Source organism: Mercenaria mercenaria, chromosome 12 (assembly GCF_021730395.1).
Source record: "Mercenaria mercenaria strain notata chromosome 12, MADL_Memer_1, whole genome shotgun sequence".
NCBI lineage: Eukaryota > Metazoa > Mollusca > Bivalvia > Venerida > Veneridae > Mercenaria > Mercenaria mercenaria.
In genome coordinates this window covers 40,246,340-40,263,722 of record NC_069372.1, presented here as the reverse complement: position 1 = coordinate 40,263,722, position 17,383 = coordinate 40,246,340, and the positions used below count along the sequence as shown (strand labels likewise).

The 17,383-nt window shown below is 36.1% G+C and overlaps 1 protein-coding gene across 1 annotated transcript in view; it reads right to left on the bottom strand.

Moving 5' to 3' along the window:
• Positions 1 to 17,383, bottom strand: part of LOC123533713 (serine/arginine repetitive matrix protein 2-like) — a 78,394-nt gene that overhangs the window by 14,765 nt on the left and 46,246 nt on the right. The window contains exons 4-7 of the mRNA XM_053520530.1: positions 15,106 to 15,488; positions 11,922 to 12,089; positions 9,400 to 9,471; positions 7,050 to 7,112 (exon numbers count right to left, since the gene is read on the bottom strand). Coding sequence (XP_053376505.1) covers positions 7,050 to 7,112; positions 9,400 to 9,471; positions 11,922 to 12,089; positions 15,106 to 15,488 — 686 coding nt within the window. The remainder of the gene's footprint in view (positions 1 to 7,049; positions 7,113 to 9,399; positions 9,472 to 11,921; positions 12,090 to 15,105; positions 15,489 to 17,383) is intronic.

Here is a 17,383-nt window from a genome sequence, read left to right as displayed (position 1 = left end):
ACATTCTGAATAATTATTCAACTGAATGTGTCAATGCTAAAACTGGGCATTTGTCAATATGAAGCAACTACTGATAGCGAGACTCTTTAATTTGCTTAAATTTTCAATGATTAAATTGTAATACACCTTACCTGACTTCAGTAACATGTTTGATATTTAACTAGAGCTATTTTCATGAAAGTGATAAATACCCCCAGATGATACTTTCATACGGGAATGCAAACTCTACACGTTGTCTTGACAAGGTAATCAATAGATATACTAATTTTATGATTTTTTTTCCAGTAGTTTTGAAGATGAGCCGACTCAAAATAAAGGAATTTGACCTTTGACCTCCAAGTGTGACCTTTATCTTGGACCGTTGACTTGGGTACCCCAATTATATTATTATGATAGTGAACATTTACATACAGTTACCTGAAAATACAGAACATGGTTTTGAATATATGCCCTAAAAAAAGACAAGACAAACCAACAGATGAAATTACCCATGGGCATGCCTGACCTCAACATAGCCCCTGTATTTTCCATCTGGGAGTATAAAAAAAAAAACCCTGACTCTTACACACAATAAATGATACGGTATGTCTATTTTTTAAATGAGCCGTGCCATGAGAAAACCAACATAGTGGGTTTGCGACCAGCAAGGATCCAGACCAGGATCCATGCTGTTCGCTTTCAAAGCCTATTGCAATTAGAGAAACTGTTAGTGAACAGCATTGATCCTGACCAGACTGCGCGGATGCGCAGGCTGGTCTGGATCCATGCTGGTCGCAAACCCACTATGTTGGTTTTCTCATGGCTCGGCTCATTAATGAAGATGATGCAAAGCAATAATTCCCTTTACCAAACAACCGATATTTTAATGAATAATGGACACAGTTATTCCAAAAAGAAGCATGCATTAGTATGACTATACAGTTACAAAATAAGGATGATAGTTACAACACATATTTTCAGGTTACACACTAAATAAGACTAGAACATAAAACTTAAAAGTATAGATACACAACATGTATAATTTTAATAGAAAATAACATGTATTTATTCCAATAAACATCCCACTTTATTTCCAAAGAACTAGACAAACTCATTTATCAGAATGAGAGAAAAAAATAATAACCTCCATTCATCAATATGTCAAGAAACTTGAAAGAACAACATTTACTATACATTATAGCACTTCCCTAATATTTGTTAAAACATTTTCAATGGGAAAAAACTTACATCAACAAGGCCCATGCTCTCTTTCCCCAAATATCCAGGAATACCAACCAGTAAGCTTTAAAACTGTTTTCTTACAACATTGATATATAATCAACAAGGCTTCGGAAATTTGCTGGTTTGTCGGTTTTGGACCGATTTTTGACTTTTCAGACCGATTCGTGAAGTGTAAAAACGAAAAAAATCGGTCCCGTAAAAATGGAGAAAAGTATAAATTTTGGTCTGATATCTCAATACACGATCACCTGCCAAGTAGGAAATTGTTGGTCGCACCCTCAGATAATCAATAAACGTGTCAAACAGTCTGATTGTCACTTTGATAATCGGTCCGTAATTAGCAAGTGACACAATCAGTGCTCTCGCGGCACATCCTTTAATGTTTGCAGACAGCCGATTGCAATGAATTAAACATTTTTGACAGGTTTCCAAATGTTTCTGACTGGATTCAAACCATTTCGACGGGGGATCCACTTCTTTTATTAAGAATCCGACGGATGGTTTATTTCAAAAGGCTATGTTTGATCACGGGTAAAAAACAAATGGTCACTGCATTTAATCAAAAAGCTATAATTGTACATTATAGGTCTTTGATTTAATGAGACATCACACGGAAAACTGATAAAAATAATTTTTATAATTACTTGATTTGAAAAAAATACATGATTCATTTGTTGGGGCTCCAGTTGAAACAAGTGCAGAAAATCGTCTTTGCAACCCGACTGTACAAAAAACAAAAAGAAAAAAATGGACTGGCAAACACGAATGATAAAGAAAACCGGAGTGGCGTTTATCAAATCGGTCTTTTAAACAAGAGGACCATGATGGTCCTGAATCGCTCACCTCTTCCCACATGACCCAGTTTTGAGTATGACGTCGTTTTTTCTATTATTTGACATAGTGACCTAGTTTTGAACTTGACCTAGGTATTATCAAGATAAAAATTCTGACCAATTTTCATGAAGATCCATTGAAAAATATGGTCTCTAGAGAGGTAACAAGGTTTTTCTATTATTTGACCTATTGACCTGGTTTGAACTTTACCTAGATATCATCATCAAGGTGAACATTCTCACTAATTTTCATGAAGATCTCGTGAAAAATATGGCCTCTAGAGAAGTCACAAGGTTTTTCTATTTTTATACCTACTGGCCTAGTTTTTGACCGCACGTGACCCGGTTTCGAAACTGACCTAGATATCATCAAGGTGAACATTCAGATCAATTTTCATAAAGATCCATTGAAAAATATGGCCTCTAGAGAGGTCAAAAGATTTTAATAATTTTAGACCTACTAACCTAGTTTTTTACCGCAGTTGACCCAGTTTCCAACTTGACCTAGATATCATCAAGATGAACATTCAGACCAACTTTCATACAGATCCGATGAAAAGTATGGCCTCTAGAGAGGTCACAAGGTTTTTTTTATTATTTGACCTACTGACCTAGTTTTTTAAGGCACGTGACCCAGTTTCAAACTTGACCTAGATATCATCAAGGTGAACATTCTGACCAATTTTCATGAAGATCCATTCACAAGTATGGCCTCTAGAGAGGTCACAAGGTTTTTTTATTTTTAGACCTACTAACCTAGTTTTTGACCGCAGTTGACACAGTTTCGAATGTGACCTAGATATCATCAAGATGAACATTCAGACCAATTTTCATACAGATCCCATGAAAAATATGGCCTTTAGAGAGGTCACAAGGTTTTTTCTATTATTTGACCTACTGACCTAGTTTTTGAAGCACGTGACCCCTTTCGTATCTGAACTAGATATCATCAAGATGAACATTCAGACCAACTTTCATACAGATCCATGAAAAATATGGCCTCTATAGAGGTCACAAGGTTTTTCTATTATTTGACCTACTGACCTAGTTTTTGATGGCACGTGACCCACTTTCGAACTTGACCTAGATATCATCAAGATGAACATTCTGACCAAATTCATGAAGATCTCATGAAATATATGGCCTCTAGAGAGGTCATAAGGTTTTTCTATTTTTAGACCTACTGACCTATTTTTGACCGCACGTTACCCAGTTTCGAATTGACCTAGATATCATCAAGATGAACATTCAGACCAACTTTCATACAGATCCATGAAAAATATGGCCTTTAGAGCGGTCACAAGGTTTTTCTACTATTTGACCTACTGACCTAGTTTTTGATGGCACGTGACCGAGTTTCGAACTTGACCTAGATATCATCAAGGTTAACGTTCTGACCAATTTTCATTAAGATCTGTGAAATATATGGCCTCTAGAGAGGTCACAAGGTTTTTATTTTGTCTGATATTTTAGCACGTACCCAGTTTCGACTGACCTAGATATCATATGAACACGTGACCCAGTTTCTGAATTGACTGAATATCATGGCCTCTAGAGATCACAAGTTTTCATTAAGTTTGTAGAAGCCTACTGAATAGTTATTTTGACTACGTGACCCTGTTTTGACTGGTATCTCAGAACATTCGACCAACTTTTATAAGATCCAGAACTGTGACTTATTATCAAAAGTTGGACCACGGAAGAACCGTCGCATCACAAAAGTTACCTTGCACTTTTGATGACAGTGACTAAAACGTTTCAAAATGAAATTTTGATTCATCGAAAAACAACTAACTTTATAAATGTAGTGTGCTTATTAAGTACAAAAGTAAATGAAAATCCAGGGCCCAACACGATGACCTTGGTACTTACATGTCGGAAAAACGTCTTCAAAATGAAATTTTGTTTACATCAGAACAGAACAACTAACTTTATAAAATGTAGTTGCTTATTAAAGTACAACGTAAGTGAAATGAAATATCCATGGCCAACCCGCATGACCTTTTGGTTACTATACATGCGGGAAATTCGATCTCAGCGTTCACATAACGTACACATTCGGTCCGCGGCAGAGTATTCTTAAAATACTGAGGCTGTTTAGCAGAGAATATGTGTTGTGTAATTCACTTTGACGCATTGTATTTTATAGAATTCCATCAAAGAATGAGGAAACATCACAAAGTATCTGCCGTGTATACGGTACCGAAGTCACGTGCGTTGGCCTTTAGACTAGTTACGTACACAGTGTCAATGCCTGGGCAATTTTATCCTTGCAAGTATTTTCTTGTAAAAACATTGAAATTTAAACAAAGTAACGATCACACATAACACTGAATAACTGTCTTCATTGTATGGTAACTCGCGGTGACCGGTAACTCATTTTTAATGTATGACATGCTTATTTCTTTACTCTATCACATTTCACATAATATGTAATATTGGGAATGTGGTGGTTGGGGTAGCGCCGATGTCAGGATTTTCGTTTCGGACCGATTGAGTTATCAAAATTTCCGGAGCCCTGATAATCAATCCATGGCCTGGTGATATCAATGTAAGCTGATTAAAAAACCTACATAAAAAGACAGGAAGGACTTTCTGAAAAAGCTTTTATTTAATTGTTTGCTTATATTTTTCAAGTTTTTGAAAGTATAGATTATAGCTTCCTTAGTTTAAAATAGACAAAAACTGCAAAAATATAAAAAAAAAAACATTGCAGTATTGTAAATTTCTCTGAGTACTATATATTATACTTTTAAGTAACAGCTAGATCCATTTCCTCTCCTACGCTACAATCTTTGTTCAAAATCACTTTTCAGTCGACTTGCTAATGGCACCACTCCAGAGCTGCTGACGGGTATGCAAGAGTTGTTCATAAATAAATCTGCTGTCAGCTAAAAACTACATATCAGCAGGACGCTTAAAACTATATAATTATATAATGTCAGCTAAAAAGTATATATCAGTCGTCGGCTAAAAACTATATCTCTGCTGTCAGCTTAAAAGTATATATCAGACGTCAGCTAAAAACTATATATCAGTTGTCAGCAAAAAGGTATATATCAGCTGTCAGCTAAAAACTATACATCAGTTGTCAGCTTAAAGGTATATATCAGCTGTCAGCTAAACACTATATATCAGTTGTCAGCTAAAAGGTATATATCAGCCATCAGCTAAAAACTATATATCAGTTGTCAGCTAAAGGGTATATATCAGCCATCAGCTAAAAACTAATATCAGCCATTAGTTAGAAACTATATATACACCTGTCTGCTAAAAACTATATATCAGCAGTCAACTAAAAACAATAAATCAGCTGTCATTTAAAAACTATATATCAGCTGCTGTCTGCTTAAGATCCAAGGTCTGTCACATTGATCAATGCAACATAATCAAGGATCTATGTCTACATCACTGACAAACAGAATCATTTACAATTTTTAGCATTCTAACTAATGTTTTTGTGACCCCATAAAGAATTCATGCTGTGAAAAATAAAAAAGAGTTATAGGACAGAGCATTTTAAGAAAAAATTCCCATATTGCACAGTTACTATAGACCTGTCTGAGAATGTTCATGCTAGTATAACACTGTACTCAGGCCGAATTCACATTGTTCATTATAGGGTTTATTTGTTTTAATTATTTGTTTATCAGTTCACCAATTTGTCAATAACACAAACTAAGCATTACTGCTCTTCACTATCAATTAAAAGGCACTTTGTCAAATAACTTTACTGTAATGTTAGAACAACTATTGCCTTTCTTTGAGCTAAAAACCATTGCCTTTCTTTGAGCTAAATAAATGGCAAATTATTTCATATATCATAAAAGGTGCTGTTGTGTCAGGTTAAAAACAAGAGCACCGCCTTGCGGGTGCTGACGCTCATCTGATTTTTTTGTATAATAGAAATATTGTCCTACCCATGATTTTCTAAGTCTAAAAAGGGCCATCATTCTTGCAAAAAGCAGGACAGAGTTATGTTTCTTGATGTACAGCGTCTGCTTATGATGGTGAAAAACTGTTGCAAGTTTTAAAGCAATAGCTTTGATAGTTTATGAGAAAAAATGACTTAAACATAATACTCAACCAAGAAAACTGATTTTCTAAGTCCAAAGGGGCAATAATTATTGCAAAAAGCAGGATGGAGTTATGCTTCTTGCTGTACAGGGTCAGCTTATGATGGTGAACAAGTGTTGCAAGTTTCAAAGCAAAAGCTTTGATAGTTTAAGAGAAAAAGTTGACCTAAACATAAAACTTAACCAAGAAATCTGATATTTTTTAAGTCCAAAAGGGGCCGTAAATCTTGCAAAATGCAGGATGGAGTTATGTTTCTTGCTGTACAGGGTCAGCTTATGATGGTGAACAAGTGCTGCAAGTTTTAAAGCAATAGCTTTGATAGTTTAGGAGAAAAGCTGACCTAAACATAAAACTTAACCAAGAAAACTGACTTTCTAAGTCCAAAGGGGGCAATAATTCTTGCAAAAAGCAGGATTGAGCTATGTTTCTTGATGTACAGGGTCAGCTTATGATGGTGAACAAGTGTTGCAAGTTTCAAAGCAATAGCTTTGATAGTTTAGGAGAAAAGTTAACCTAAACATAAAACTTAACCAAGAAATCTGATATTTTCCAAGTACAAAAGGGGCCATAAATCTTGCAAAAAGCAAGATGGAGTTATGTTTCTTGCTGTACAGGGTCAGCTTATGATGGTGAACAAATGTTCCAAGTTTCAAAGCAATAGCTTTGATAGATTAGGAGAAAAGCTGACCTAAACATAAAACTTAACCAGGCAACGCTGACGCCGACGCCGATCAAGTGATGACAATAACTCATCATTTTTTTTCAAAAAATCGGATGAGCTAAAAATCAATAATTACATATATATATACAGCAAAAATATGTGCATGGCAAATAAATAATAATAAAATTTATACAATTAAGATCACAAGTCCTTCAGTTACTATATTTAGTAACCATGTGACTGGTCACCTGACCTACCGATCATGCCTATGTTTCTTGCTTTTCTTTTTCTTCCTTCTATCTGGAGATTCACTCTTATCTCTGAAATATGAAATGGTTTTCTTTATTGTAAAGACACTCAACAACTTCCATGCGACTTCACCTGTTCCATCATTCAATTTGGGCAGTACCACTTATTATTCAAAGGGGTGTTCACTGAAAATCTATTCGCTAAATAGCGGACAGTGCAGACCATGATCAGCCTGCACGTCCTTGCAAAGGCAGAATTTCTTGCCATCAGCACTGCAGGCTAAAGGCCAAGTATTCTTCAGCTGTTATGGTGCCTCAAACAAACAAATGGCTTTCCGGATCAGCAAGAAAATGCTGAAATTGCATGGTATAGGTAAAAATAATTGTTTGTTTGTTTTTCAACAGTATTTCAGTTATGTTAAGGAAGGCAGTTAACCAAAACAGTGTTGGACTTCCTGGTCTCTGTACCAGAACAAGCCTGTTCTCTGCAAGTAACTGCAAACTCCCTCACATGAATCAGCGGTGGAGGGAGAACGACTTCAGACACAATGTATTTTATCAAATCATCATGCTGAACATACGCCTTGCCCGGGGATCGAACTTAGGACACCACACGATCTGTAGATCTGCACTCTTCCTATTGAGCTGAGGCGGCAGGCTTTTGGAACAAATATAGAGAAAATGTAATCAATATGGCAATTGCCAATTATAATTACAGGACCAATAACTTGATGAAGCCTTCTACTCATAGACAGTTTTAACATCCTTAGTACTTATAAATTTAACGTAATATTTCATTTTCTACAAAACACAACCCAAGCTTGGAAATAGTTGAAAAAACTACTCTATCAGACTATCGCAATGCATTTGACTTGACACTTGTGTAAGAAATAGCAAAATTAAACAGAAGTATGACTTTATAATAAGTGTAAAAGATCTGCTTTACTAGCACAACCAGACTGTATACATCAGACTGGTATAGATTTTCCAACAGAAGTTGGATATGGAATGTAAGCAGTCCACGAAACATCAGCCTTTAAATTTCATTTTCTTTGATACAGAATTACAGCATATACCGTGGAGACCACAGGGATATATACCCCGCATGACAAATGCAAATACAATTTTGTTTTATGGTGGCTAGACAGTATAAACAGCAATGAATATTTCATAGAACTGTCGTTTTGCAGTTTCATCAGATATCATACAATTGAAAAGTAGATTAAAAGCAATAATCTGTCTGAAAACTCTAATTACTTCCTTAATCATGATCAGTTAAAAGTAAAACTTGTAAATTTCCTTTTTCTTTCGCCTCTCCTCCTCCCCCTCCCCTTCCCACTCATTCCATTCTACCATATAAACAGTCACCTACTTCTTATCTCCGTACCAGAAAACATCACACAAGAAAAATGATTTAGACAGAGCAATAAAGAGTTTAGAAAATATACATCTATAGAAATTAGACCAAATCAGCAACAATTTCCAGAAAGTGACATCATTTTCAAACAGAAAAACATAAAAACATTCACTGTAAGAATGACTGAAAAACTCATGTTCGAACAGATCAATTTACAGAAAAACAAAATATATTATAGCCATTTTTATAATTTAACACTCAATTTGATTGAGTGTTCTAAAAACATCCACTGTTAAATCATGGCAACCTCATGTGGGTAAAGCCAAAATCTATCATCTTTTTGATTTACAGAACAAGTCCAATAAAAAACAGACTGATAACCTTATCATTCAAGATTTACTGCCCCAATTTTATCCAAATTGCACGTCAGCAAAATAAAGACAGCAGACATATATCAATCTTGTTATTTGTTGTAACAGTTTTTCCCGCATTGACGTCATGTACATCATGAAACAATATTAGGTGTACATGTGCGTGCGTGTGTGTGTGTTTATATGTATGTTCAGTTGTAGCACTTTTTAAAAAAATCTTTCAGCAGTGAGCACAATGCCTTCATAATGCTGTAACAACACACACTGTAGAAATATGGCATGATACCCTGACCTACCTATGGTACATCTATCCATTTTATGTCAAATGCCAAGCAAGAAAGCTAGAAGAACCATTTTTATAGAGTCTGCAGTACAACACAGCCAGGAATCATATACAGACATCTTGAGGTGGACACTCTATTACTGAGCTAAGGCTTGCAGTCTTTTTATACAAAGATTAGGATGGATGTTCAGCAAAGTTCTGTACTCAGCAAAAAAACAACAAAAACAACAAACAACTCCATAATAATTGTGTCTCAAATACTCTTTACTGTTGAAGAGAAACATGACAAAAACCAACTGTTTCAATTTTTTTTTTTTCTAATCTAAATTAGGAAAGTGATCTACAAACCTCGACTTCTTTTTCCGTTTTCTGGTTGGTGCAGGCAATGCTTCCTCTTCACTGTCAGAGTCTTTTACAATCCTGGAAATAACAGTCAATGGTTTATACCAGCAAAGTGTATGACCTAAAGCACACTGTCCTTTCAACATGATTTATACATAGGTTGTTAATAGAACAGTACCAGTTCTCTGTTTTCACCTGGAACTAATATTATGATTTTTGTTTTTGTTTTTGTTGGGTTTAACGTCACACAGACACAATTATATGTCACATGGTGACTTTCCAGCTTTGATGGTGAAGGAAGACCCCAGACGCCCTTCCATGCCATTTCATCACGGGGGGGCACCTGGGTAGAACCACTGACCTTCTGTAAGCCAGCTGGATGGCTTCCTCACATGAAGAATTCAACACCCTGAGTGAGGCTGGAACCCTAATCTGTGAAGGGCAAGTGATTCGAAGTCAGCAAACTTACCACTCGGCCATGGCAGCCCCATTATGTCTTTGAATATGTTACTGAAAAAAACTTTTTTTTTTTTTATCATGAAACTACAAGCAACAAGCATTCTGATTCTTTTAACTACTTATAAATGTCCTGAAGGTCTGTAAGCTTTAAGGATAGGGTGTTATTTGCTCGCCCTGAGGCTAAATGTTTGATCCCCACTGGGGTCAAGGAAATGCCTTCTCATCAGACACACAAAAAAGTCATGCTAGTTTTTCATAGGAACTCAGTTTGTAGGATACAAAGGGCTCTATTTGTATAATCATTTTATATCAAGCTAAAATAAACTGTAGCTTAACACTGTCTTCTAGAGCACTGAATTGGCTTAAGCATCCCTTTGCTTTCTTGACCTATCAGTGTTAATTACATTTCTATTTTTTCAATAACGGGGAAATGCTAGAAGCGTTTGTTAGGAGTGAAAAATTGCACGAGAATGACTAAAACAGGGGGAAAATTGCACTGTCATGAAAATAACTTTTGTCATAAATTCATATGTTACATTCCAGAGGAAAATGATTTAAAAGCTCACTGTCTTGTCTTTGAATGGCATGGTTTAATACGTACTAGCACTGCTGGTTGGAAAATGTCCAAAAAAAAAAAAAGACACAGAATTTTTGTCAAAAGTAGGGGAAAGACCATACTTTTTAGGAAGAGGAATGAGGCCAAATTTCGATCTCAATAATGACCCTTACAAGTAATATCAGTAAAACTGATGGATTCTCCCCAAAGTATAATAACTGCATATTAAAAGCACAAAAGCAAAATTAATTGAATTAACTGACCTGGTACAATGTGGATATCTGTAATAAGTCTATATTTCTTTTTATGATGCAAGGTTTAAATTTGCACAGCACTCGTCTTGAGAGTCCTAATTTACAAATGTTAAATAATCAAAGGACAGTAACTCAGTGAACAAGGCAGTCTGAAAGACGGCTAAATCCCCCGCCACTGCTATGGATAGTGAAAGGGTAAAACCTTTGATTTTAGCTGTGACCTTGACCTTGAACTGACATGGCTGACTCATGAATTCTGCACAACGTCTTGATGAGGTGATCATTTGACCCAAGTTTCATGAAAATCCTTCAAGGGGTTTAGGAGATACAGAGCTGAAACCTTTGACCTTCAGTTGTGACCTTGACCTTGAGTTGACATGGCTGACTCATGAGTTCTTGATGAGGTGATCATTTGACCCAAGTTTGATGAAAATCCTTCAAGGGGTTAAGGAGATACAGAGTGGACATGAAACGGAAGGCTCAAACCTTCGACCCTTAGTTGTGACCGTGACCTTGAGCTGGCATGGCTGACTCATAATTTCTGCACATCGTTCTGATGAGGTAATCATTTGACCCAAGTTTTATAAAATTCCTTCAAGGGGTTTAGGAGATATAGAGCGGACACGAAATGGAAGGCTCAAACCTTTGACCTTCAGTTGTGACCTTGACCTTGAACAGACATGGCTGACTCGTAAGTTCTGCACATCGCCTTGATGAGGTGATCATTTGACCCAAGTTTTAAAAATTCCTTCAAGGGGTTTAGGAGATATAGAGCGGACACAAAATGGCAGGCTCAAACCTTTGACCTTGAGTTGTGACCTTGACCTTGAACCGACAAGGCTGACTCATGGGTTCTGCACATCGTCTTGATGAGGTGATCATTTGACCCAAGTTTCATGAAAATCCTTCAAGGGGTTTAGGAGATATGGACCGGACACGATTTTGTTACGGACGGAAGGACGGAAAGACAGACGGAAGGACGGACGGAAAGACGGACAGACGGACGGACGGACGCAGACCATTCCTATAATCCCTCCGCCACGGCGGGGGATCAAAAACTGGAACAAGAGTACAGTACGTGCATCTAACTTCTTTTCAGGTTTCTCTGAATTTTTGCCAGTGGTTGCTGAGAAATATTCTGGACAAGAACTGAGGGACAAACAGGAACACTGACAGATGGACAAAGTGGTGTCTGTGTGCTTCCCCTTCCGGAAGCATAAAAATCCACTGTACCGTAGCACATCGAACTAAATACATACGCATATTTTTTCTGTGCCATTGCCAGGGCTTTTGCAGCTTCCTCCTTTGCCTTTCTATTTGGATCAAAGGCGCTGCCATCCACATAGTATTCACTGAGACCAAATGCATCCTTCAGTCTGGCATTCTTTTCAGCAGTGGCCTCCGCAATCTGATGCGTTTCTTTAGCTCTGCAATTATACAAATGAAAAAATTTTCTATCATCAAAAACTGTTTGCTTCATTCAAAGTGCAATTCTCTTGTTGTGTAATCAACAATGGTTATTTTAGAATACTGACTTGCTCTCAATTTAGAATTGCCCTATCGAAAATGACCAAATTATAATAACTGCATTCTAGTTATGAGGATATTACGAAAATTATTCATCTCAAAGGTCAAGGCTGATACCAATTTTCCAAGTGGTGAGCATTTTTAAGATCCACCTAATAGTGCACTATTTTACTACACAATGGTTTAAAATAATTGTAAGATTTTACATATCAAACAAACAATATCTACCCCTACTGACATTTAAGAAAATTTGTCAGTTGAGCAGTTTGATACCCAGTTGAAATTGACGGTTTATTATAATAAATCAGGAATTACCATGGTAGTTCATGGTCGACCAAGGTCCATGACCATGGTCGACTGCGGTGATTATTGACAATCAAAAACTGTATAAATATGAATTTGAAAGGGTCTTGATAATACATGACAATTGCGGTCTATATCTATTTTTGCAAGTCAGTAATCTATTTGTCATAAAATTGCTAAGATGACAACAAATTATAGTCAGTCTATAAAAGTTTACCTTTGAATCTGTCTATAAATGCAGGAAAACTATTCTATAACTAGGAAAACTTTTGGAGACAAAATGCAGTCAGGTGTCTGGTGCATTGTAAAACTTGATAAGTGTGAAAATTACTAACATGACCATGGTTGAAAAAAAAAAGTTGACCACGGTAGACCATGGTCAAACTGTTGATAGTCTTTTCTGACCATGGCCAATCTTATCTCACCATGGTCGACTATGGTCCTGACCATGTTTTCACCATGGTATTTGAAGGCTGACCACGTTAAAAACTGTGGTGACGTCATCATTTCGTCTGGGCATTAACAAGTTTATAAGTAATTTCTTCATTTTATTAATTCATTTCAGAAATAACCTTGTTGCAGTATTTAAACAAAGTCTGTACCAAGCGTAAATGACAGCTTATCTTGTCAAGGCATTTTTTTTTCCAGACATTTTTTTTAAAGTTAATTGTCACTGTCTGTTCTACTTGTCTTTCACACATTAAAGTTTAGAACTGTCTTTTTTTGTAATTTAAAATCTCTTTAAACCCTTACACAAGTGAAAAAACATGAAAATTTAAAGCATTTAGAGATTCCCAAGTGAGTAAAGTCTTATTCAAATATTTTAGTCAACTTCTGTCCTGTGTTCATGACAATTAATTTTAAGCTAAACAAAACACCCTCACTGTCTCCACAATTGTCGCCTACACAACCACAGAATGTTCCTCAATCTTTCTGTGATTCTGTATATAATTTAATAAAACCAGGGCTAAATCAACTCTGACATTACTCAAATAACTGTCAGTTTCCTTCACTTTACCGTCTCGCAAAAGCCGTTTCAAATACCATCCAGGCGAAGGAGAATTTTTCTGGTTGCATGTTTTCATCAAATTATATATTTCACAGTTTGTACGTTCATTTGTAGTATCAAAGACTGGTTTTGTGCAACAAAATTGCATGTTTTGTGTAGTTACTTCACCAATTCCTGAAATTTGAACTAACTCAAGCAAGCATGAAATTAATTCAAAGGAAGGCATTTACATTCAAATAGAGAAAATGTTTTGTCTGTCAATACATCAAAATTTTATTTTTCATATTCTATTTCACCACCTGGTATTACAATTACCGTCCCTAGAGGATATTTGTGCTTGCCAGGGTAATCTTTCTTCCCAGACATTTTGTTCCCGTTCTGTCCATATTGTTACAAAATATGAGTTATTAGCTGACATAAATTTTTGCGCTAACATCCACTCAATCAATTTACAACCCAGATAGCATAAGTACAAGAGCCTGGAAACATTGCTGAATCATGTTTACTACACAAATGATGACGTTTTCAATGTGTTTGAAAACACCCGTAATGCTTGGATTGCATGCTTACAACCAATGAAATATACCACTTTTTTGAATAAAGCAACAAAGAAAATAAGAAGATATGAATAAATAATGGTGATAAATATTGTGTATCATGCCAGTATGTTCTTCTGAACAAAATCCACGGGTACTTACCATTTAAGATAATGCGTCAGCTTGGCAGAAAGATTTTAACATGTTTATTATTTGAGCTGCCCCATGAGAAAACCAACATAGTGGCTTTGTGACCAGCATGGTTCTAGACCATCCTGCGCATCCGCGCAGTCTGGTCAGTATAAATGCTGTTCGCTAATGGCTTCTCTAGTTGCAATAGGCTTTGAAAGCGAACAGCATGGATCCTGACCAGACTGCACAGATGCGCAGGCTGGTCTGGATCCATGCTGGTCGCAAAGCCACTATGTTGGTTTTCGTGTGGCACGGCTCATTTAATATTTGATGCTATTGCTCAGTTAATGACAAACACAAATATTTTTTTGTTCTTATTTCACTCACACATCAGTAATAAATGCGCACATATTGATCTGTATAACTGTCACATGATCTTAAATCATTAGTACTTGTAATAAATCATGTATGATGTGAAAATGATGGTCTTGATTATTGAGTAAGGTAAATGTAACGTAAAGACTTTCTCTTCAAATACTTTAATCAATAAGTAATTAATCATTGGATAACTATGCTGATCAAGGCAACACTAATATCAAAATTGTTTAACTAAGTCTGATCTGACTGAGAGCCATGGCATAACTGATTATATATTTGCAATGTAAGCTGCAAGCCAACAAGGTCTTCAAGAGTCACCCTCTTGTGTTTGCCACATGGAAAAGCCAGAGTTAAAGAGGGACATATTACACAGTATGTTTTAGGTTTATAGCATGTGAAATAAAAGCCAACTTCCTGTGTATTTCTTTGGTTACTAACGAAGTTAAGAAGTAAACAATAGCTACTAATCCTATGGCCTCTCCCTCATTCATAAAATGTGTAATAAGATTTTTCCCCCAAAAAAAATTTATATTTAAACTTGATATAAAAACCACTTACATATATACATTGTAACACCCTATTGGTATACCCCAAGGTTGTTTCATATTTTCAAGATGATTTTTTAAATGATGTCCGTTTCCTGTTACAAGATGTCTGCCAAGATGGCTGCCAGTTTCACACTGATGCAAGGGTGCATTAAACTTCTCCCAAAATATATCAAATATTGACTGCTTTCTGGACCGATGCCCAAACTTGTACGAGCCCTGTTCGTGGCACACAATATTCCTAGTGTCACATGATTTTTGTATAGCAGAGCAGTTCTCTCCATTAGATCGTGAACAAGCAAGGCAATTTTCCGATGTCCAAGCAACCTTCTCTAGTATAAGAACTCCTTGACTCTGACCATCCATTGTCATTTTGTAACTTATGCTCTGATTGGTCTGTTTGTAATTATTTCTTTATTTGGCAGTGCTTTACTATTTTACCTTTTCCAGTTACAAGGTGCATTCACTTTACACTACATTCCACACTCTAGCACACTATATTCCAATTAGCACTACACTATATTCCAAGTAGCACTACACTATATTCCACTTTGCAGCACACTTTAAGTTTTTCCACAAAATACTAAATTCAGGTGTTTATAGACTAAGTCTAGTATATTTTCAACAACTCAATTTCAGATTCTATGAGTCTTTGTCTAATTGTTTATCACTTAGTACAGAAACATATTTTATCACGGGTGGTAAACGCGCAATCCAATTCCCGCTGGGAATACGCTTAAAATGGATTGCGCAACGTCCGGTGCTGGTGTTGCGCGTAAAAAAAAGACGAAATTGAGGTATGTGAAGTTATGATTTTGCTTAGTATGAGACAAGAATAAATTTTCTCGAAAAAAGCAAAATGCTATTCGACACAAATATGAAAATACATCATATGTGTAAAATATCTGGTTTGTAATTTATGATTCGGCTCTATTATCACAAAAACTCAGGCGACACGAAGCGTGAAAAAAGTATGAAATCAACAAAAATGGGAGTTTCTGACCTCATATGCCTAATCTGAGGACATCTGATGCTTTTTATGATAACTCAACTGTTATAAAGTAACGAATATCAAAATTATTTGCTTCAAATCCTGCTTACGGGGACATAATTGACAAAAAAATCATCAGGAACGGGGTTGCGCACCGGGAATGGAGCTGCTCGTATACATCATAATGTATATAATATATACGCGCAACTCCATTCCCGGGGCGCAACCCCATTCCCGATTATTTTTTGCCAATCTTTCCCCCAAAAGTAACATTTCATTCAAGTGTATGTAATATTCCTGACTGTTTTACACGCGTTTGATCATTAGAAGCGTCACATTTCCAGAAAGAAGGCACAAGAGTTAGAAAATTTGCATTTTTCATGATTCCATGCTTTTTTGACAGCTCGAGCCAGCAGAGTTTTCGTGATAACAGGGCCGGTTCTTAATTTAATAAGTTGGTATTTCACACATATGATCTTTATTCATTTTTGTGTCGAATAGCATTTTGCTTTTTTCGAAAGCACTCGTAAATGTGTCATTATTTACAAAAACAAAAACCCACCTACCTCGATTTTGTATATATTGATGCGCAACACCAGCACCGGAAGTCGCGCAGCCCATTTTTAGCGTATTCCCAGTGGGAATTGGATTGCGCGTTTACCACCCGTGATTTTATTCTCTCTATTACCAATGAAACACAGAATTCATGGAGAACAAACTCTGTTCAGTAATAAAACAATATAAAGACTTGTCATGATTTAAATCACTTTCAACCAACATTTAATAATAACACATCTTCATCACAAGCATGATATAAGAAACAATCTAGTTATCAAAAGTCTATTTAATACAAGGGCCACAACTTTTAGAGACACTGGTTCAAATTGCAGGATAATTAAACTTAACTATATATATACCATCTATATTAGGTTGAATTCAAGGAAAAAAATACTGGTACTCTACTTAATGAGCAGATACTGTCAATTTTAAGCAATAATGACTTATTCAAGGGCCATAACTCTGCTACTGCTGGTCCTTATAGGCAGGTTATTGAACTTTGCCTATTAAAGTTTTATAGACGTGATACATTTTTTTGTGCAAGTATGGTTGAGAGCAAAAAGAAAAAGATCATTCTGTTACTGAGAATACAATTGATCTAGATTTCAGTTTGATACACGTTCTCAATATATTAGGTTTTGTTCTAGAAAAATTACTTGAGGCAGACCAGCCTGCCACACACCTGACTGCCCATTTGTACACCAGTTAATGATAGAAATATCATAACTATGTCCCTTTTCTT